Raw genomic sequence first — 23,854 nt, forward strand, 5'->3', positions numbered from 1 at the left:
TAGTGTTAATAACCACGAATGAACGAGAAATAAAAGCTTTTGTAAAATAATGTTTGTTTAAAATCAGCTGAAAGAAATGCTTTCAAAAAATTCGTCGTTGTCGTAATTGCACCGGCAAGAATGAATTGGACTTTTAAACGCTTTAAATGAAATGAAATAAAATAAAGTATGTAATGGTGGATCGAATTTGCTTATTTTTTTTTAATAAAAGTTGCTTTTATTGATAACAAGAATAAACTAGTATAATACAAAATTGCATGAAAACTTTTTATGTTATTATTCGTTTCGGTTTCGCACGAAGGTAATACTTCTATAAAGATTGTTTATACCATATTATTGAATATATTATGAACCATAATATGCATATATTTACAAATTAACTTAAAATATTACGTTGATGATTATGTCCTTTCTCAGGCTCTAGATTGTTTGCGTACCAAATTTCATTTAAATTGGTCCAGTAATTTTGCCGTGAAAGCGTGGCAGGCAGACAGTATCTTTCGCATTTATAATATTAGTATGGATTACGATAATACTAGCGAACGCAGAATACCTGACAACCGAGCAGTCAGTCCAGGTATAGAATAGGCAACCCAGAAGCTGAATATCCTATACGTTCGATACTTTAAGTCTGAGTAAAAAAAAACCTTGGAACATTTCATTAAAAAAACATTTTTTTAATAAATGTAATAGCCGTACAGGATTTTTTAGACAATCTATTCTCAACATATTTTCTAATATACTAAATCAACCTATATTAATGTTTTAAACGTGAAAGTACATAACTCTGTATATCTGTGTGTCTGTCGCCCTTTCACGACCAAATAGATGAACCGAATTTGATGAAAGTATGAAGTATGAAGCAAACTTGAACTCGAAGAAAGGACATAGGCTAGTTGCCTAACACATAAAATATGTTTCATTCTATTATAAGCGCTGTGAAAATCGTTTTAGATTCGGATCTTGAACTAGCATAATTAAAATGACAGCATTGTGCCATGCCGTGACTAAATTTAGTCGGAAATTAAAAATCTCTAATAAACTGAAATCTCTAGGGCATGCACCACTACATATATGTGCTTAATTTGTATCTATAATTCATCTCGTGCTCGGCGGTGAAGGAAAACATGCATGTGTCTAATTTCATTGAAATTCAGCTACAAGTACATTCCACCAACCCACATTATGGGAGAGGAGGCCTTAGCCTAGCAGAGGGGAATTTACAGGCTGTTACTTTTACTTTTATAGAGCAATACTCTATAAAGATGTTGTGTCCGTTAAATTGTAATATTTTAATGCTCTTTACGATTCTCTCCTCATTGAAAGCCAAGCCAGACTCCAGCAGTAATAGTAATGTAGTCGCTGTGATTGACCAACGCTTCTAATTGGTTCAGATTTAGTCAAATTACCACATAACATTGGACACGTTAAGTGGTCCGGTATACATCAACCTAAGTTACTAACTCTACGTTTTTAAATATTAAAACAACTGCAATAATCAGTAACTATTTATTTATATATTACATTAATTCCATAATTAAGTCTAGAACAGTCAGTGAGCTTTAGAACACACGTGTACATACTATAAGATCACAATACAGCAATAAAAAAAAGGATGAACAGGTAGAAATAGAACAAAGACTTTGTCTTGTTGCTTAACGTCGTTCATTGGTTAACAGAATGAGCTTCTCCTTTCCACCGGTACGGAGTAACGCTAGCAACTGCTCAATAAATAGTCACGATTCACTCATTCATTATTTAGTCTTACTCTGACCTCCGAACAGTGCAGTCGTTTCTATAACGCTATGACTGTTTTTTAATTGCTGCCTAATAGCTAGCATTCTTATTACAATTCGTCCGTTCGATGATAGTGAATAAATAGTTGAGATACTTGTGTATGTGCGTGTAAGTTCTTGTACTAGTGCGTTTTACATGTGTCTTTAAATTAAAATTGAAGATAACTCTCATTTTACTGAAGTTTTAAAAAATACCTAATGGAGGAACTCGGGTCTGTTGCACCCCAATACACGAAGCGTAAAGCAAAGAACAATAAGGGCCAACCGCCATATAAAAGATCTAATAATCGGGTAGATGGTGCTTTGGTTCCTACCACTACCTCTGCTTCTGCCACATCAACTGCGACTTGTATGCATCCATGTGTCAAATTCCTTCCAACCATAAATATACATAAAAAGTCTTGTTGGATTCAATTTACTGAAAAGTATAAATTTTGTCGTCGTGACACATACGAGCGGTCAACTAAAAATGGTATTGCAGTACAATGTAGGGACTTAATCACACAACAGAAACTGACATGTTTACTGAGTTCGGAGCAAGTAGGTTTCTACATCGCACAGGACCTTAAAGTGATGATCCGTGGCCTTCCAGTCGAGCTGGATTGCAGAAGCATATTCGAGGATCTGAAGTCGCAAAAACTTCCAGTACGTGAGGTGCATAGGATTTATCATCCTACTTCAGGATCGCCGTATAAACTAGTTCTCATTGTGCTTGATAAATCTTCTGGTGGAACGCGAATTTATAAACTGGATACGGTTTGCGGTTTATCAAACGTAACATTTGAAGCACCTCGGAGCTTTGGGCAATGTCGACGATGTGATTCCGCGAGTTATGAGTTTATCTCCCAAGATTTACCTGAAGAAACAACGATGTCATCTCAAAACTCAAAACTTCACGAATTAATTGAAGCCCGTCAGATGTCCCCCATAGCCCTTCATGCACCCGATCAAGGCCCTGAACTATTGCTGGCAACTTCCACGGATCTTCAAACGCTTGACATAAGGCCTCAGACGTCTTCCTCTACGAACTATCAGAGATCCGAATGTGATTCCGAAATGCCATCAACAATTAACAATATTGTTGAAGAAATTGATCGAAAATTCGTTCTTATCTCTAAAGTACAGGCGTTCTTTGAGGTAATGGAACCGGTGAACTTTAAAGAGATCTCAGATTTTATCAACAAATTAAAAGCTAAACCCGAAAATCGAATTGCAGTCATGGCACAAAATATGGACCTGATAGATCGCCTTCATAATTCAATTCTATTTAAACAGTAATCGGTTTTATTGAATTTGCCGATGTCACATCTAAGTTGTATCGTACTATAACATCTTTTAATCTTTCAAATTCGGATGTCAAACAAAGACTGTGGTTTAATAAGGGGGTAAGCTTGAGTTGTCTTGTATTTAATTTGTGTATAGTAGTAAAACTAATCCCGTTCTCGACGGAAATTGGTATTGGCGAATCGCGCTAAATAGACCTTCGAGAATTAAGAATTATTCTCTCATTTCATTGATAAATGTATGTTAAATTTAAGAAGAGTGCGTTTTTTTTTATTTATCATAATGTTGTTATCTGACATGGCAACAATAAATATAGCATTTTGATCTGTTATTGATTGTGTTTCTAATTTTATTGTTATTATTATTATTCTTGAGACTTTTGTATATCTTAACACACTGTATACATAGCAATTAAAGGAAAAAAAATATTATTAAGTTGTATTTAATTAGAATAAGTAATTATGAAAATAAATAAAATTAAAATAACTGTTTATTTTATTTGTCTGCCGACGCTGCAATACCACAGATTACATCCAAATAGCATGGAATACAAAAATATATTGTTTTTTCTTCATTTCGATTGGATTGGAATAGGCTATAGGCAACGCTTTGTAAATTAACGTACATTTTACGGAACGCTTTTAATAAACAGAGGTATTTCTTGTGACGTATACACTTCATCGTTTTAATCCAGTGTTGCCCAGTTGGCTAAATAACATGAGTGACAGCTGACAATAGTATTGTTTTATTATTTAAATTTTATGTTGGTTTTTTCGCTTGCGTTAGCTTTGGTTGACACACGTGTTAGTGAGATATCTGTGTTTTTATATTAATTCTGTGTAACTTTTTTATGAATTTTCAGTGCAAATAGTTTAATTTTATGGTTTCTGGGTTTTACTAACAGTATTCGGTTTCGGTAAGTGTTATTTACTTTTGATTATAGTTATAGTATATTAGTTAAGTTACAGTAGTTAGTTTATAATGGATGTTGATCCACCTCCCGAACCTCCTGATCCCGGGGGTTCAGAATGTCAAACTGATCCTCCAACATCCTCTTCTCGCAAACGCTCCGGCGATAAGTCTTCTTGCTCTCCTGATTCCTCTTCAAAGAAAACAGTTATCCACCCTTCTACCGCTAGTGCCTCTATCCAGAATGTTTATGTTAATCCTTCCTTTATTGATGGCCCAAAAAGTTACACGGATGACGACAAAGGTCCCTTCATTGTCCACGTCTCTCGGGAAGTAGCTGATCCAGCTGCAGGTAATTCAATTAGAGCCATTAAATTCGGACAATTTCTTCATAAGCACAAGATTGGTTCTATTATGAATGATGGTGTCAAAAATGTTGGAAGGAACAAAATAGAAATTCAGTTTGCTTCAGCACAAGCTGCAAATAGTTTTTTAAAGAACCCAGTCTTAGCATTGTGTAAGTATACGGCTAGCCTTCCTACTTATAACATTACCAGAATGGGACTAATAAAAGGCATCCCAGTGGACTGGTCTATGGAGGATCTCATTGAATCAATTGAGCTTCCTCATGGATGTGGGGAAGTAATAAAATTGAGGCGTCTTAACCGGAAGACTATTAACGAAGGAGTTGTGTCTTGGGTACCAACTCAATCGGTAGTCATAACTTTTAAAGGTCAAATCCTTCCTAGCAAAATATATTCATTTCATACATCCCTTCCCGTTGAAATATACAATCTCCCCACAATAATATGTTTAAACTGTTGTCGTTATGGCCACGTTCGGACTCAGTGTAGATCTACTCCCAGGTGCTTTAAATGTTCTCAATCTCATACGGGTGATTCGTGTGAGGTTATTAAAGATAATTCTACATGTTTACATTGTTCTGGCAAACACTTTGCCACAGATAAGGATTGCCCTGAGTATTCTCGTCAGCAATCAATTAAAATTGTAATGGCACAAGATAATGTCTCATACATGGAAGCTGCCTCTCGCTTCCCTAATGTCCGCAGATCCTATGCTGAGGTAGCAAAAGAGTTGTTCTCTGTTCCTGCATACGTCCCACCCATCCCTGGTCCTTCGAGGTCCACCCCTAGTCCTACTAAATCTTACAGACAAACCGTTGTCCGCTCTCCCTCCCCTAGACTTCCTCAAGGAAAGGGGTATGATAAACATGCCCATCAGGCCATAGTTGCCAATTGCCCCTCCTCCTCTCCTAATGGTTGCGCTCTAAACGTTCCTCAGCCTTCCCCACCTAATAATAATCCTAATTTATTGGAATTACTCACCAAAATCCTCCTAAATATCCTCAGTACATGTAATGATGTCCCATTACCGTCCAACGTTGCCAATGATTTATCCCAGCTATTTACAATCCTTAATAATGGCCCCAATCAGATTCCTTCAATGGAACTGTCAAAGCGTCCGTCGTAAGAAACCTGAACTCCTCTCACTTATTAATTCATTTAAACCTGTCATTATTGCCATCTCTGAGACATGGCTGATTCCCGGCTCTCGTTTTCGGGTACCGGGTTTCTCTTGTTTGAGGGATGACAGAAATGATGGGTATGCAGGTTGTGCCATCTTGATCAGGCACTCCATTCCCTTCTCCCAAATTTCCTTACCTCCTTTTAGCCAGCAAATCAATGCTGTAGCTATCAAAGCCTTCAACATCTCCTTTTTATCTATCTACATTCCTCATCCTAACCCTTCACTTGTTCCTGAATTACACTCCATTTTTTCTTCCCTCCCAAGCCCTGTTCTTGTTATGGGGGATTTTAATGCCCACCATACATTATGGGGTTCCTATTTCTGTGATGGATTTGCCCCCTTGTTGGTGGACATTGTTGATGATGTAAACTTTTGCATTCTCAATGATGGTTCGCCGACTCGTAGGGTTTATCCTAATCAGAATCCTAATTCTGCTATTGATTTATCCATAGCATCCCCATCCCTTTCCTCGCAAATATCTTGGAATATCCTTCCATCTACGTTTGGAAGTGATCATTTCCCTATCCTTCTTTCATTAAACAACAGATCCATTGCTCCATCCAAATCCTCCCCTCTCCTTAAATATAAACTTAAAAATGCTAACTGGTTAGCATACTCTAACTCTATTGATGTCATGTTAAGCTCTCTCCCTGATTTTGTGAACGGTGAAAATGCTCTTGCTTACTACGAGCTTTTTCTTAATATTATTAAATCCTCTGCTGATTCCCATTTCCCACAAAAAAATCTTAATAAAAAAATTTGCATCTCTCCGCCTTGGTGGGATGAAGAGTGTAATTCCTTGGTCCAACAGAGATCTGAAGCCGAAGAGTCATATAATGTATCTATGACTTCACAAAATTTTATCAAATATCAGCATATAGATGCCAAAATTAAAAAACTATTTTCCAGAAAGAAAAAACAGGGATGGACCAATTTCTGTGAATCCCTTAGTCCTCGGTCTCCCCCTCAAACAGTTTGGAGAAATCTTAAGAGATTTCGCCGCTCCCTCGATTCTGATAACCCAAACGCCTATAATCCATCCGTATGGCTTAATGATTTTACTACCAAACTTGCTCCCCCCTTTGTTCCATGTCGGGATAGTTTTATAAATTTTACTCAATCATCTTCCTCAGATGATATGGATAGTCCGTTTACTATCTCAGAGCTACACACAGCTCTGAACGGACTGAAGGACTCGTCACCAGGGGAAGATGGCGTGCCCTACTCCTTTATAATAAACCTCAGTGATAAAGCTAAATGCGTCTATCTGAATATAATTAATGCTTTTTTCTCAACAGGAATCGTCCCGGAATCTTGGAAGTCCCAAATTATTATCCCCATACTAAAACCGGGAAAAAGCCCTTTGGACCCCAATTCTTATAGACCCATTGCTTTATCGTCTACACTAGTGAAAGTTACTGAACATCTCCTAAAAAACCGTTTGGAATGGATAATGGAAAGCAGAAATATTCTCTCGCCCTCTCAATTTGGCTTTCGAAAGGGTTTGAGCACTCTTGATAGTCTCAGCATTCTTACGACAGACATTCGAATAGCCTTCTCTAACGGAGAGTACCTTGTGGGTGTTTTTCTAGATATTACTTCTGCATATGATAATGTTCTTCTTCCGGTACTCAGGCAAAAATTGCAACAGCTGAGTATCCCTCCGAGGATTACTCATTTCATATGTAATCTGCTTTTTTGCAGATCAATTTCTGTTAAATACCAAAATTGTATTCTTCCCCCCAGGATTGTCTGGAAAGGTCTCCCGCAAGGTTCAGTCCTTAGCCCTCTGCTTTATAGCATTTATACCCATGATCTCGAATTGTCTGTGAATAATTTCTGTAACATACTTCAATATGCTGATGACATCGTTTTATATTTTAAATCTACATCTGTTGAAAATTTAACTTTGCGATTAAACTCTGCTTTACATTATCTTGACCTATGGCTCTCTGACCATGGCCTGTCTTTGTCTATTGATAAGACTCAGGCAGTTGTGTTCACTAGAAAAAGACAAATTCCTGTCTTCGACTTGTTTTTTGGGGATCAACGCATCAACTTTGCCAACAAGACGAAATTTCTAGGCATTATTCTCGACAACAAACTGAATGGAATTTGTCACTCTGAGCATGTTATTAAAAAATGTGAAAAGGGTATTAACGTCCTGAGAGCAGTCTCAGGAGTCTGGTGGGGAGCTCACCCCTATTCTCTTAAACTACTGTACAATGCAATAGTTCGTAGTCATTTAGACTACGGACTATTTGTCTTAGAACCACTTAGTAAATCCGTTTCTGAAAAACTTAATAAAATTCAATACAAATGCCTCAGAATAATCCTAGGAGCTATGAAAACTACTCCCACTAACGCTCTGCAGGTTGAATGTGTTGATCCTCCGCTTCAACTGAGAAGACAATTTTTATGCGACCGTTTTGTAGTAAAATCTTTACAGTTATCCTCTCATCCTCTTTGGTCCCGTCTAAGCGAACTGTCCCAACTCTGCGTTCGCTCTAGAAGTCCATCCTTATTATTAGACAGTTTTTTAAAATTTACTACACTCCCACATCCTATCTTAAGATTCCAGTCAAATCCTCTTTTTTCCACTCCATTTAGATCTCTAGTCTATAATCCGTCAATCATTACAGATCTTGGTCTTATTATAGGGGCCCCTGATACAAACTCTAAATTTCAAAGATTTCTTCATCAAAATTGGTCAAATCATTTACTTATATTTACTGATGCCTCTAAACTATCCCCTGAAAGCTGCGTCGGCTCAGCCTGTTGGATCCCCAAATTCAAAATTGTCCTTCAATTTAAATCCCCTCCTGAATCATCCATCTTTACCGGTGAAGCGATTGCAATTTTAGAAGCCATCGTTTTTGTCCACTCCCATGACCTCAGACACACGATAATTTTGACTGACTCTTTGAGTTGTCTGTTGGCAATTAAGGAAAATCCGTTTCGTAGTAAACGAAAGTTTTTCATCATCCTTAAGATCAGGGAAGCATTGTTTTCTTGTCATCAAAAAGGGCTAGATTTATCGCTTGTCTGGATACCAAGCCATTCTGGTATTCCCGACAACGATGCAGCAGATTCATTTGCTAAATCTGCGATATCGACTGGCTCTCTTGATCATTTTAAAAACTCAACACAGGACTTGTGTGCTCTACCGAAAATTCATCTTGTTAAATCCTGGAACTCTGTTTGGGAAGTTTCATCAAAATCTAAAGGTAGATTTTACGCAAGTCTACAACCAGTTATTCCGAGGCGACCTTGGTTTTCTCATCACAGGCAAGCTAAACGTTGGGTCACCACAACTATCTGCCGTTTACGCCTTGGACATGCATGTACGCCCGTTCATCTTTGTAAAATTAGAGTTAGAGATCACTCTTTGTGTGAATGTGGCCTTGACGAAGGTTCCTTATCCCATATACTGTTTTCTTGCCCCAATCTCCTCCACCCCGTATATGACGTTCTCCCTCCCAAAGTTCCTCGCCCTATTAATGTTGAATGTTTGTTAATGTGTGTGTTTAGTCCACTTTGTAAATTTTTATGTAAATATATTGAGCGTAATAAAATTAAGTTGTAAATATTTTTGTGATCGTTCTTATTTGATGTCTTAATAATATTGTAATATGTTTATCTAATTATTTATATATTGTATTGTTTTAGGTTATGGGTTAACAGAGAGTCTACTACTATTGTGCCCTTAAAATTAATTTAAGCCTGCAATCTCGACCGCACCGTTCAATCTCCATCGTGTCTTCTCCATCGCACGTGACATTGGCGAAATAATCTGTGCTCTCTTGGCACAAATAAAAGCCATATATTAAAAAAAAAAAAAAAAAAATTTATGTTTATTTTAAATTATCAGTGGATACATTTTACTCATCTCATATAACTAAAATTACCGGTAAGAATATATTATAATAAAATTGAGTGCATACATACTTGTATACTTTATGTTTTACGTAAGACTTCCTTTTCTACTTAATTTAAATTTTAAACAAGAGAAACTTACTTTAAGTAAAGTAAAAGTATATACTAAACTTATATTAGAATATAACAATTACTTTTAAATAATTCGTAATTAGACGCTTTGAGGAAAAAACATTTAGTTAAAAAAAAAAAATGTTGTAATGTATTTTAATAATTGGTATTCCAGAAAATAAAAATGCTGCAATCCAACGAAGAGATTCACGAGGCTCTTGCACCAATCTCTTGGCTCTCTGGACGCTGGGTCACTGAAGAGGGAAAAGGCCACTACCCTACCTTAAAAGATTTTCAATATCATGAAGAAATAGAATTCATATGTATTGGTAAGGGATTGTTTATTTTACAATGTTTATATCTATATAAGGGCAGTGGTGATAACATACTCTGCCAACCTATTTTTAAATAAAAAAATAATTCAACTCCTGGCAACTAATCTGGGATAGGAACGTAAAAAAAAAACAATTACAATTATTATTACAACAATTAAAACAATTATTATTCCATTAGGGTCCCATATTAAATATCTTTTTGGCAATTTCATTTTGATTGTATTTAGTTTGAAAACACAGTATATTATTATTAGTTGAATAGTATCTTTACAAATACCCAATACATGCATAACTCAATAATGTTCATTTGTTTAATTTTTGCTTACATTGGTAGGTAAAAGGTCTAGAACAAATGTGTTTATGAAATGGGTATGGGACTAGCTATGTTGCTGACCAATATAATACCAAATCCCATTTTGGAAAGGAGAGAAAGCTTTAGTATGCCAAACAGCCTAAAATATGCAGGGTGCATATATATCAGTTATTAAATTATTTTTAATTATACTGATAATATTTAGCATGCAAATCTCCAATTCTAGGGCAGCCTATGTTCAATTACACCTCAATATCGAGACATCCTGAAACGAAGAAGCCTATGCATCAAGAAAGGGGATTTCTCCGAATAAATCCCGGGACGCATGATCTAGCCTTTCTCATCAGTCATAACTTTGGCCTCACATCTCTTGAAGAAGGTGCCTGTGATCCAGAAAAGAAAGAAATAAAACTCGTCACAGCTAATGTATCGAGGGCTTCTTTTGCAAAACCGCCCTATGTTAAAAGCTTCAAAAGGGAAATACGATTGTTGCAGCCAGATACCTTACAAGTAGTACTTTATATGGAGACTGACAATACACCGCTGAGTGAACATCTCACTGCAATTTATAAAAAAGTCTAAGATCTTATTCTACAACCAAGTAGCAATACTTTTAGCCTACTCCAATTAGCAGAGTAAAAGGAGGCACAAATCTTTGATATTCAAGTCACAATGTAAGATTCTCATTGTTCAAGATTTTGATATAAATGATTACTTTTATGCATTCAAAATTAAATTAAGCCTGTAATCTAGCCTGTACTGTTCAATCTCCATCACACATGAAATTGGTGAAATAATCTGTGCTCTCTTGGCACAAGTAGAAAAAAAAAAGATAATAATGATTTTCATTATGGATTTGTAAAATAATTGGGCTATGAGTGTTGTATATTAGTAGTTAGGTGGAACAGTGTTTGGGTGTCTTATTTGTCAGTTCCTTTAATATAATTAAAAAAAAACTATTTTGAGTTCTTATGTAAAGAACAAATTTAATTTATTATCTGCTGCATGATGAGTGTATTTTGTTTATAAATAAAGTTTATATGATCTGTTACTTGTTTAGGAAAATTGTAGTTTCATTGTTTAAAGCATCATTTAAGTAGGTTTTATTTATTCCTACTTTGATTGAATCAAAATACCCACTAACAAGTCCATTTTAGGTCACCCGCGAAACTTCGCGTTTATTCAAAAATATTTTATTTTAATTTCGAAAACTGACAGGTTTTGTTTTGATTTCATTCAAAACTACAATTCAATAACATTTTTGTAAAGTTAAAAGTTTTTGCTTTAATTTTGATGAAAAAATATGTAACGTAGTTTTAATTTTTTTCTCATACAGCTGCAATAATTCCCTCTAACCGGCCAGTATCTTTTTTTTTCTCTAATTTTTCTCAATTTTTTTTTATGTGCAGCTATCGTCCTATAATCAGTCTGTCAAAAATTGGCTTACGATATTAATATATAAATTACTGATTGCATATACTAAAAAGAGTATATTCAATTATAAAATACTAGCAATCTGCTTTGGCATCGCATGAGAGCAGACTATAAAAGGAAAATGACATGACAAATATAATAAAAACCCTATAGCACTAAGAATAAAATTATATGCCAACCACAAAAAAAAATTGACCTGGCCTTGAGTATCAGGAATTATTCCTTACATATGAACAAACAATTTACTTTTCTATATTTGAATATATAATCGTAATTTTCTGTTGTATAACTTTTTAAAATAACAAAATACGTACAGTAGACTGTTTGAATGATTAAGTGTTTGGTGGAATCACGGCCCCACCTCGAAAGTGTTGCAATTTTTTTTGTATTGTTCTTTACCAGTAGTATGTAGAATTCTACGTAATAATCATCAGGCATGGCTTAGGACTTTTTAGGCAAAATTAAAAACTCAAAAAAAAAAATTTGTTTCTAATTATTTTATTGTCATGTAATTATGACGTGAATGATATTCTCCCAGTGGCTTGCGAGTTCCAATTGTAACCAGACACACATTCATCACTTACACTACACAGCTACATACTGCTGATAAAGATCGATAGAAAAAATTAGAGTACTTTCGAAGTGGAGCCATGATTCGACAAAAATTACCAAATTATTTAAAAAAGATACCTTATCTTTTAGTTTTGAATGTGTGTGTAGATATTTTTTTTTTGAAAGAAGCTAAGGACGGATTTATTCTGCTTTTAAATTGTTTATTCTAATTTATGAAATAAAAATAATAAATAGTATTCCTTATATTTTTACAAACAGAACCTCCAAAAAGTACAATAAAAAAAGTTTCATAAAAAAGTTTAATCAGTACAGGACAACAATAGTATACAGATAATTAATTGTTATTTTTAGACATGAAATTGAAAAAAAGTACATTAACCTATTTTTAAATTCAAGACAAAAAAAACAAATATTAATAATCTTTTATATTTACAGTTTTTTGTCACAAATGTTAAATATAATTAATTATTTGAAAATTAAATTTATACCAGTCTCAACGTGGGTGCATGCCATTTAAAACTTAAATATTAATATTAAATTCCCACTTACAGCCCGTTGTTCTTTTAGAATAATCTAAAGATTGTGATTATAATATAAAGTAAATCGACATTCTTTAGATATTGTATTTGATTGCTAAGATATAATTTTAACCTATACTTAAACAAAATAATGTGGCTTCTTTGCTGAGATTCCGTATTCCTGAAGGGCGGGCACTAAATCCTCCATTGTCATGACATATTTCTTTTCCTTTGGTCCTTTTTGATTCTTAGAGCTCTGATTAATTTGGCTCGATGTTCTCATTTTACAGTGTTGTAATGCATCATTCGCTATATCTGATAAGAACTTCTGGGACGCTAATGCTATAAGTCTAATCAATCTGAAATAAATACCATTATAGAATATTAAAATTTGACAATAGAAAGAATAAACATGCAAGTTTAAATATTGTTAAATATTTCTAGGGATGCAAGCTCTTGGCAACTTACACCAGCTGCTACCTCATTTTTAAAGCTGATGTAGCATGTAAAACTAGCATCAGAAGGAAAGTCTTCATATGAGGCATTTCACTTTGGTAGTTAATAATTGATATTTGTAGCCCATATTACAACCATAACATGTCCATAACCAAACACCATTTGACATCAAATTTAAGCATTACCATTTAGTAATAAAATTAAAGTGCATATTCATTTGTGAAATGAAATAGGGTTGTTTTAGAAATAAAGATACATGAATCAACAAATTATTAATGAACAATATAGCTAAGCTAATTGTTTGTAATGGAATGTTATTAATCTGAGGTTATTTTATCTTCAGTCTAAGATTGGAATAAGCTAAAAATTTTATAAAAATGTAATATATAAAAATGTTGTTGTTGGCTATTATACAGATGCATAAAATTAAATGAGAATAGATTATATAAAAAAAAGATACGATAAATGTATGTATATGAATCCAAATATTATATAGATTAATGAAATGTTTGAATTGAGTTGTTATTGTATGCTTTGTAAATAAACTTTATTTTTGTATGTAAAATAAAAATAAATTCGTTCTAAATATTTTATACTATACATACCTTGGGTCTTGTGATTCGAAGCCTGACATGTTCAAGTAATATGCAACAACAGAGTCTGGGATCGATGGACTATAGTTTTCAAGTTGAAGAAGAAAATCGGTCAATGCATGACCAGCGCCGCTGTCTTCATCCATCCCGATAGACGGCGAACTCATACGACTCATCTGCATACTAATTGTTTTACAACAAAATAAATAAAACCAGAATTAGAACATTTTAAAAAAACATCGATTTCACTTACCTACGAATTTGTACAAATTGGATTTTTGACAGATAGTCTTAAAAAAAAAGAAATGTCAATTTTCCCAGACTATTAATTTATCTTCGCAAGTATACCAACGAAGATAAAATAGTTCTATGACCAAGCATTATTGATTGCCTTGTATAATGGCAACACAACGAATTGCGTTTTGTTTCTACTACGATATTAATATAAATGTGATTACGGATTTCATTTTCTTCTTACAAGTATTGCATATTTAAAATGTGTATTGGGAAATCATGTTTTGATCATAACTTTATTTTTTTTAGCAAATATATAATATACTTGCTCTTTTTGTTACGTAATCACGAATTATCTTAACGTAAAAATATAGATAATATAGAACCATAATTGCTTATCATTTAAGTGTTGCAATTGTTACATGATTACCCACTATTGATACTTAATAATAAAAATATATGAGGTAAGACCTTATTTTCAAATATATTTTGAAGTAACAAAAGTAAAATTAAATTAATATTTTTTTAAATAATTGTGTTAAACTTCATTTATAACAAGACTTTTTTTGAAATTGGATTTATAACTTTGATAGAATAATTATTTGAAGAAAATAATTGACTAAATCTCCAATACATTTTATAAAACCATAAAGTAATTGAATTTTTAAACTTACATTATATCATATTGTTGCTTAAAACTGAAAAATAACTTTAAAATGTTGCCATATAAAATTAAAAAAAAATAAGGAAATTAGTTACAGTGAAGTAAAAACACTGACCTCGTGGTACTTTGTCGTTAAGTTGGCAACATCTACCCCTTCCTTCCTTCTTTTGCGCCGCTCCTCTAGGCAGAACTGCGAGAGAACGTGATCGATCGAATTTCAAAAAAGGCACACACCTACCCCTGTGCTCCCGAGATCACGGAATTACTTTATATCTCCTGATTGAATAGATCGGGAGTTCGTGTTTCGTGATTTTGTCATTCCGCGTGTGAACTCGCAGATTCCACCCGACGCCCGCGAGGCAAGCATCCAGTGAAGAGCTCACTCAACTAAACAAAATGTCGAACCTCGCCGATCCAGTCGCGTTCGCTAAGGACTTCCTCGCCGGTGGTATCTCTGCCGCGGTCTCCAAAACAGCAGTAGCTCCCATCGAGCGTGTCAAGCTGCTGCTCCAAGTCCAGCATGTCAGCAAACAAATCGCCGCAGACCAGCGTTACAAAGGTATCGTCGACGCCTTCGTCCGCATTCCCAAAGAGCAGGGTCTGCTCTCATTCTGGCGTGGTAACTTCGCCAACGTCATCAGGTACTTCCCTACCCAGGCGCTAAACTTCGCTTTCAAGGACAAGTACAAGCAGGTCTTCCTCGGAGGCGTAGACAAGCACACCCAGTTCTGGCGCTACTTCGCCGGTAACCTTGCGTCCGGTGGTGCCGCCGGAGCTACCTCCCTATGCTTCGTGTACCCACTCGACTTCGCCCGTACCCGTCTCGCCGCCGACGTCGGTAAGGGTGACGGACAGCGTGAGTTCACCGGTCTCGGAAACTGCATCAGCAAGATCTTCAAATCCGACGGTCTGACCGGTCTGTACAGGGGTTTCGGTGTGTCCGTACAAGGTATCATTATCTACCGTGCGGCCTACTTCGGCTTCTACGACACCGCCCGCGGCATGTTGCCCGACCCCAAGAACACACCCATCGTCATCAGCTGGGCCATCGCACAGGCCGTCACCACAGTGGCCGGTATCATCTCGTATCCCTTCGACACGGTCCGTAGGCGTATGATGATGCAGTCTGGACGTGCCAAGGGCGATATCCTCTACAAGAACACCATCCACTGCTGGGCGACCATCGCGAAGACTGAGGGAGGCTCCGCCTTCTTCAAGGGTGCCTTCTCCAACGTCCTCAGAGGCACAGGTGGTGCTTTCGTACTCGTCTTATATGACGAGATCAAGAAGCTCCTCTAAATCTAATGTAAGAATTGTTACCATAATTTCAATTGTGATTTAAAATCACCGATAGGCACTCTCCTGAAATCATGTATTATTTAGACGCGAAATAACATCCTAGTAACTTATTTTTAGTTAAATAAAGTGTTATACGATGATTCCAGAAAAAAATTGTTTCATTAATATTTAAAATTATTGTTACATAATTGTTCAACATAGGCTGAATAATTGAAAACATTTTCATGTTCTTTTATGCTTAATTAAAAACTTGAAATTTAACTTTGTAATTGTTCCAAATTTGAATTTAGAATTATATGAAAATTCTCTTCTATAATTGTGACAGTTATGTAACAACCTCATATTAGTATATCGGTCAAAGTTTGATTCAAGTTCACTGTGAACTCATTAAGTATCTTAGTGTAGTCAAAGTGATATATTAACTGTTCTTCTAGACTAATCATAACCTCTAAATATACATAAAGGGAGTGACAAGTGTAGCGACTGATGTTGTTATGTAATGCTTGAATTAAATTTTGCTGTGAATTATCTTAATCAAATGAGGGCAGCTGTTATGTAACGCTGATCCTGAATGGTTATGGGTGTGAGTGAAATATCATTTCTAGTGCTCAGTGTTCAGGGATTTATGTAACTCAGTAGGTAACAGTGTATGTGTGAGTGGGCCGCATTAATATTGTGATTTGTTCCTCGGTGTGAGTTTTTTGAATAAAATTCATACGAAACGAGTGATTATAATATGAAAATGTTGATATGTGTTTTAATTACTGTTGCCTACTTAGTTATCCTTAAACTTTAGAACATTATTGATATCTCTGTTAAGCAAGCAATACATAATTAAATAATTGAAACTTAAAAAACTTATATTGGTATTTAAATTACCTTAAATGATAACAAAATCATCCCTTTGATAAAATCATCAAAAAGAGAAAGATTTTCACGAGATAAATGAAAAGTAATAGATTTTAAAGTGTTTAATTAACTCCATTAAACTCAGAATACATTATAAACGTACAATATTCAATTTTCTTATATTATGACTCTTCTTACATAACAGAACAGTTTTTTTTTTTAATTACAAACCTAAGGATGAAATTATAATATTCAAATACATATATTTTACTACTCATGACAAAAAAATATATAAAAATATCGAAGTTACGGGCAGTCATGAATGAAATTGCTTGTTACGTCACAAGCAATACGGATCCAGGATTGCGGCTGCGTGGTGACCGGTGACGTCAGGTAGCCTTGAGTAGGTATGAACTTTGATCCTAAATTCTGAAACATCAATTTGGCTGTGTACATGTAGACCTCTGTTAATTCTCAATGAAAAAAACATTTTGTAATAAATTAAAAGAACATTTTAATATTTTGCAAACATAAGAATAATTAAGATTTAATTTTACATACACACAAGAAATAGTAATTTATTTTAATTTGATCATGGCTTTATGATGTTTGCTATGACTTAAAACATCTTAAATAAGTAGGTTAATTACGTAGCTCATTAAACTTGACATCGATGTAGACTTATCTGTGTTTTTATCACAAAGACCAGACGCCATTAGAAATTTTAAGAGATCGATAAATAATTGTTATGATTTTTACGATAAATTATATACATTTGTACCATTCTATAATCTTAATTTAGTAGGAAAACTTTTTTTAATTTAATTATTATCACAAAGGAAAGTGTACAACAAATTTCGAAAAGGTTGCCCCCACAAAACTGTTAACACAGTTTGATAGTGGCATCATCAGTCTCTTCTTAGGCTTTACTTGTAATAATAGTTCAATTATAAATATATTATTCTTACTGTATCAAATTAGAAGATTGACGAAAGATACTTTCTCAAGTTTGGACTTCCTTTGGTAGACTATTTAGTAAATAAGGTAGTCGTTTTTTTAACATTCTGTCTCCAAAGTATTTATTTTGGGTACTTCAAATTTACCCTCAGATACCGGTTATGTACTGACTTCCTGATTCAGCACTGTCAAGCCGTGCTCCTGAAAGTTATGGTTATTTATGACAAAAATATATTTATGTTTTATGCTTACTGGTAGTATTTTGGAAATTTTAAATAATTTCCCAATGTTTCCTTTATCAGTTAGATTTAATTTTTTGTTTACTAGTAGTTTAGATTCTAGTTTGTCTAGACTAAGAAATATCCATAAAATAAAAATTAACTACATAATCCAAAAATTGTATTTTCTGTATTTAAATATACTGGTAGCAAAATAATATTAATGATATTAAATACTTATTTTTATTAGTCTGGAAGTATATAATACGTTCTTGCTTGAATGACTAAAAAACAATACTATGATATAAGCACGTTTATTGATTATATTATAAATTATTACGAGTTATAAGATCAAGAATCATAACAAATAACATGCATATATAATAAAGAATTGTCTGTCCGTGATATTGGCTTACAAGACTGAATATACAATATCTGTGCGTAGCGATTTGAAGAAAAAAAGTTTTAAAGAGTCGTAAGCAGCTTGTTATCTTTCTTTTATCTTTCTTCTCGTTCTATTAAAAAAATATCAACGAAATATTGTCAGTGCTTTTGTTATTTTTTTTCTTTTATTTTGATTGATTTTTGTACGCATAATTTTATGCCAGCAACACAATTGTAATTTTCGGATGTCTGTGGTGTTATAATTATTTTTAATTAGTTCAATTAACCCACTTGTTATGTGCCAGTATCACCATTGTGCTTTAATCATATATTATGACTACTTTTCGTTCTTAAGGTTATGTGGTTTCTCAAAACCGGATTCGCCATGTTTTTTTATTGGGTATAGGTTGTAGGACAGGCCAGTGGACCAGGTAGCAAATGCAATACTGCCTGTAGACACTGGCGCTGTAAAAAAACTACTTATATCCCCAATGCGTCACTGAGCTTGGGAACTAAAATATTATGTCTTTTGTGCATGTATTTGCAGTGACAAAATCACTCTTTGGAATACAATAATACTAAGTATTGGTTTTTGACCGTACAGTATAGGATGTGTGGATGGTATCTAATAAATTAACAAGCTAGTACAAAACCGTGAGCTGCATCTCAACCGATGATTTCGGATCCAAACCCAGGCAAGCACCACTATATATATGTGCTTAATTTGCGTTTATAATTCATCTCGTGCTCGGCGGTGAAGGAAAACATCGTGATCAAACCTGCATGTGTCTAATTTTATCGAAATTCTGCCACATGTGCATTCCACCAACCCGCATTGGAACAGCGTGATGGAATATGTTCCAAAACCTCTCTTTAATGGAAGAGGAGGCCTTATCGCAGCAGTGGGAAATTTACAGACTGTTACTTTACTTTTTTACTTTACAAAACCGTACCACTATATCAAGGGTGCTAGACAGGGGTCTTTTACGTTATAATTTTCTAGCTTCCTAAAATGCTTTTTAATTATCATAACACTATTTTATTAATGAGTAGTAGTCGCGCTCGGCTTAGCTTGTAACGTACTGCTCCAATGTGGTTTGGAGTTTTATATTCATTCGACTCAAGAAAAAAAGAAGTTTCCTGTCCACCCTTTAACAATCAAAACGAGACCTCCGTGGTCGAGTGGTGTGTGGTTATCATGGGTACGCCACTCCGAAGTCCTGGGTTCGATTCCCGAGTCAATGTAGATTATCATTACTTTTCTATGTAGTCTCGGGTCTGGGTGTTAGTGGTACCGTAATATATAACACAAGTGCTTTAGCTACTTACATTAGGATCAGAGTAATGTATGTGATGTTGTCTCATATTTATTTATTGACTTGACTCAAGTCTCAATATTTAGTATCGACTTCAGACAAAGGAACTAATCAACTGCCAATGTCATAGATATAAAACCTTGTAAATAAATATTAAATTAAAAAAAATATAGGGTAAGTAATACTTGTTTATGGGGATGTTTTTTTGTGTTTGCATTAACATTAATTGTTATTTTTTCTTTAATATTAATCTTGCTTCGTCCATGGTCAATGTTGCTGACGTTTTTTTTTTTTATTTTAAATATTTATTCTGTGACAAAAGTCACGGCGTAACAGCCAGTATATGACATATAAATTTATATTAAATAACTTGTTATCACTTTTACTATCGTATTATCGCGTAAAGTTACAAAACATTCAGTAAATAAACGTCACGGCCGTCGTTCGAGTTATTTTTAATGTGTCTCAAGTATCAAAACTGTTTCTATAGTTACTGAGTCGAGATTTTTCGTTGTGTAATGGTTTTTTTTTTCTTTTAATTAACAAGGGCTTATTACCAGTTTTATACAGCCTTAATTTAAATTTAATAGTATCAAAAGCCGAGATGGCTCAGGTTTTAGAAGGCTCGTATGTTATGAGACGGTTGTGGGTTCAAACCCAGGCCAGATCTATTGAATTTTCATGTGCTTAATTTGTGTTTATAATACATCACCGTAACATGTATGTATCAGTTATAACAATTAAATTATACAAAATACAACACGTACGGCCTGTAAATTTTCCATCGCTACAGGCCTCCTCTCTCTTTGAGGAGAATATAAGGAATATATTCCACCACGCTGCTCCAATGCGTTGAATTTACATGTGGCAGATTTTCGTTGAAATTAGACACATGCAGGTATCCTCACGATGTTTTCCTTCACCGCCGAGCTCGAGATAAATTATAAAAACAAACTAAGCACATGAAAACATGTGCTTGTCTGGGTTCGAACCCGCATTTATGGATTATGATGTACGCATTCTAACCGCTAGGCCATGTCGGTTCATTTAAATTATGTCACATGTGTGAAATCACGAGGAATCACGTGGTGAAAAATCATGTGATGTAATTTCTGCTTGTGTTAGATTATAATTACATATTTATGTGATGAAAAATAACATGTGTACTATCCCAGATGTTTATCTATCACTGTGCCAAATTTCATTCAAAACCGTTCAACCGTTATTTTTCATTTAAAAAAAGAAGTTCATTATAATTTGAATATTGTTCGATTTGAATTTAAAATCGATTATTCGGATTTCAAATTTCGAATACGGAATATTCCCGGTGTCATTCGATCCGGTTAATCGGAATTCACTGTAATGAGATTAAATTATCTTTATTTTAGATTAGATTATCAGGCAAATACCCTACTAGCTGTACCCGCGACCTTGTACGCGTTTGAATTTAACAAAAAAATATAGTATAGTAACCTAAGTTACTCCTTATTATATCGGTTATCTGCCAGTGAGTCCCGTCAAAATAGGTCCAGCCATCCCAGAGATTAGCCAGACAACACAGAACAAACAGACAGACAGAAATTTTTTTATTTATTTTTTGTTATTTTGGTATAAGTATTGTGCATACATACATAAGCATTGAGTGAAAAAGAGCTATTTTAATATTACAAACAGACACTCAAATTTATAGATAGATTCCAACTATACCATGAAAAAAAGGCCAAATAAGCAAGCATTTGACAGCAAATTGACGAGATGTCACTAGTATGAGATACTTTTAATAATCTGTGAAATTCAATATGGATTCCAGAAAAAATGGCGTTTTGAACATCGAAGAAACTGTTATCGGAACTTTGGAGGTTAAATTAATGTGTAGTTTTTTTTTGTGCAGTATATTGGCGAACGAGCATGTGGGCCACCTGATGGTAAGTGGTCACCATAACCCATAGACAATGACGCTGTAAGAAATATTAACTATTCCTTACATCGTCAATGCGCCACCAACCTTGGGAACTAAGATGTTATGTCCCTTGTGCCTGTAGTTACACTGGCTCACTCACCCTTCAAACCGGAAAACAACTGTGTGCTGTTGTTTAGCGGTAGAATAACTGATGAGTGGGTGGTACCTACCCAGGCGGGCTTGCACAAAGCCTTACCACCAAGTGATATAATAAGTTAAGTGTAATAATGTTGAATTGAAATTATTGAAATTATAAATCAAATCAAATCAAAATAAACTTTATTTAAGTAGGCTTTTACTTTTCAATCAATTATAATTAAATGAAGCTACCACCGGCTTGGAAAGTATATTCTACCGAAAGGAACCGCCAAGAAACACAGTAGTTACTCTTTTTCAACATTTAAAAAATACAAAGTCAAGTTAGTTAAACACAAATATTTAAATTAATATATCCTGCTTGGAAGTCAACAGGTATTAACTGCACGTTTTTTTATCATCTATAAAATCTTGTATCGAATAATATGCTTTTTCTACCTACATTGGTAGAAAATTTTTTTACAAACGATTTGAATTTACGAAATTTACGAAATTTTAGTATAGAAACGGATACCTTGCCCCGAGAAGGATTTTTTGACTTTGCGGAGTCGGAAACTTGGCGTTATAAGCTTGTCCTTACTCCTAGTGCATATACAATGATTGTCACTGATTTAATCAAAGTGATCAATGTTACTGTGAATATACAAAATACTGTTGTAAATATACTGTGACGCAACAGTGAGTATTCCTACTTTGTTAAAAACATCCAGAAGAAAGTCTCTAGCTCCAAGATTATAAATAGACCAGATTATAAAGACAGATTCGATTCAATATCTGCAGCGTTACCCTAAAGTAATAGGCCATATGACATAATACTGTGAAAATAATCAAAATATACTGGACGAGCGGTATCAATATCAGTTAGTTGTCTAACTTTTCTAACCGCGTATGCTGCGGAGCTGAGTCTTCCTGTTAGGGATGATAAATGCGGACTCCACTGAAGTTTGGAATCCAATTCTATTCCTAAGAACACCGTAATATCAACTACTTCAAGACGGTCACCGTTTAAAGATATATTATAATTCCGTAAAATAACGATATATTAATCATAAACTCTTACATAACACCATATAGGTGTAATCCTAAGTTAAATTGAGTTATTTTAATTAACTTTCGTTCTGTTGAAGAGTTCATTTAATTTGTCTTTAATGAAGTAACTCATTAATTAACATAACCGAAGCCGGGTACATCTGTTGTAAGTACCCAAAGTAAGCTATTGGCAAGTGAAGAACCGAGCGTCAATTATCTATTTGACCGTTCCAGCCTGAACAATCCAGAATCTACTCGACAGACGCCTCGCCTCTTGAGATTTAAAATAGTTCCTTTTATAATACTTGCGTAATCTCAATAATAGGCTATTTGACTGGTTTTTTAAATCTATTTTATATTCTTTAGTAGAAGTTAAGGAATCCAGTAAAATTTGTTTTTTTAATTTTTAGTACATATTTGCCGAAAAATATCATATTAAAAATTTCATATTTAAATAGCGCGCAAAAACTCTACTTGGACAATATGGCGGTTCAATGCGGTCGGTGACGTCATTTTTCTGTATTTTAATCTGTGGTACATATAGAAGAAAAGCAAGGTTTACAAGTAAGTGACTTCATCATAAGCCCGGCCAATCAGGAGCGTTTTGTGTCATGTGACAAACGTTTGAAAATTTTTGAATAAATTAAGTAGGTATTATTTTCGACTTTCGTTAGTAAATAACCATTTTTAAACTCATAATATACGCTGATTACAATAATTCACAATTTATTTTTCGCACTGTCAAATGGCCTAACCGGTCAAAGACAATAAGATTTAGAGACAGAAAGTTTAAAAACCTTTTAATGATTTGAAATCTACCAAAAATATGAACATTAAAAAAAAAACATTGCAAGAAATAACCTGTGCTTAATTTAAAACGCCATTGTTTTGACGAGGATATCGTAAAGTATAAAGCAAGTTCTGACAAGCCGACTTCTCATTAAACTGTTCTGAGGTCTGAGGTGTATCCGAATCGGCGGTAGGATTTTGAAAATCGAAAAACTTCCATATTTGAATTTGAATCAACAAAATGGCTGCCCAACTTCAATTATTGTTTACATATGCAAAAAATAATACTTATAAAAAATCGTACACTAAATTG

At 34.3% G+C, this 23,854-nt stretch overlaps 3 protein-coding genes across 4 annotated transcripts; 2 read left to right on the plus strand and 1 right to left on the minus strand.

The window, feature by feature from the left end:
• The first annotated feature begins 3,783 nt into the window (after positions 1-3,783).
• On the plus strand, positions 3,784-11,189 carry LOC124541561 (peroxynitrite isomerase THAP4-like). Its single transcript, XM_047119480.1, has 4 exons — positions 3,784-3,843; positions 9,390-9,447; positions 9,700-9,853; positions 10,399-11,189. Exons 3-4 carry the CDS (start codon positions 9,709-9,711, stop codon positions 10,752-10,754), a joined length of 501 nt encoding a protein of 166 aa, XP_046975436.1. The 5' UTR covers positions 3,784-3,843; positions 9,390-9,447; positions 9,700-9,708; the 3' UTR covers positions 10,755-11,189.
• A 1,275-nt stretch (positions 11,190-12,464) lies between these two features.
• LOC124541735 (transcription initiation factor TFIID subunit 10-like) lies at positions 12,465-14,284 on the minus strand. 2 transcript variants are annotated; one of them, XM_047119677.1, is made up of 3 exons: positions 14,000-14,284; positions 13,759-13,922; positions 12,465-13,056 (listed from the first exon to the last, which is right to left on the minus strand). In XM_047119677.1, exons 2-3 carry the CDS (start codon positions 13,920-13,922, stop codon positions 12,837-12,839), a joined length of 384 nt encoding a protein of 127 aa, XP_046975633.1. In that variant the 5' UTR covers positions 14,000-14,284; the 3' UTR covers positions 12,465-12,836. The 2 variants fall into 2 exon arrangements, with proteins under 2 accessions (XP_046975633.1, XP_046975632.1); XM_047119676.1 differs by having other exon boundaries at positions 13,759-13,929; positions 14,000-14,280.
• Positions 14,285-14,789: 505 nt separating this feature from the next.
• On the plus strand, positions 14,790-16,690 carry LOC124541411 (ADP,ATP carrier protein). Its single transcript, XM_047119268.1, has one exon. The coding sequence runs from the start codon at positions 15,041-15,043 to the stop codon at positions 15,941-15,943; it is 903 nt and encodes a 300-aa protein (XP_046975224.1). The 5' UTR covers positions 14,790-15,040; the 3' UTR covers positions 15,944-16,690.
• Positions 16,691-23,854: the final 7,164 nt, after the last annotated feature.

This window comes from Vanessa cardui, chromosome 28 (assembly GCF_905220365.1).
Source record: "Vanessa cardui chromosome 28, ilVanCard2.1, whole genome shotgun sequence".
In the NCBI taxonomy this organism is placed as follows: Eukaryota; Metazoa; Arthropoda; class Insecta; order Lepidoptera; family Nymphalidae; genus Vanessa; species Vanessa cardui.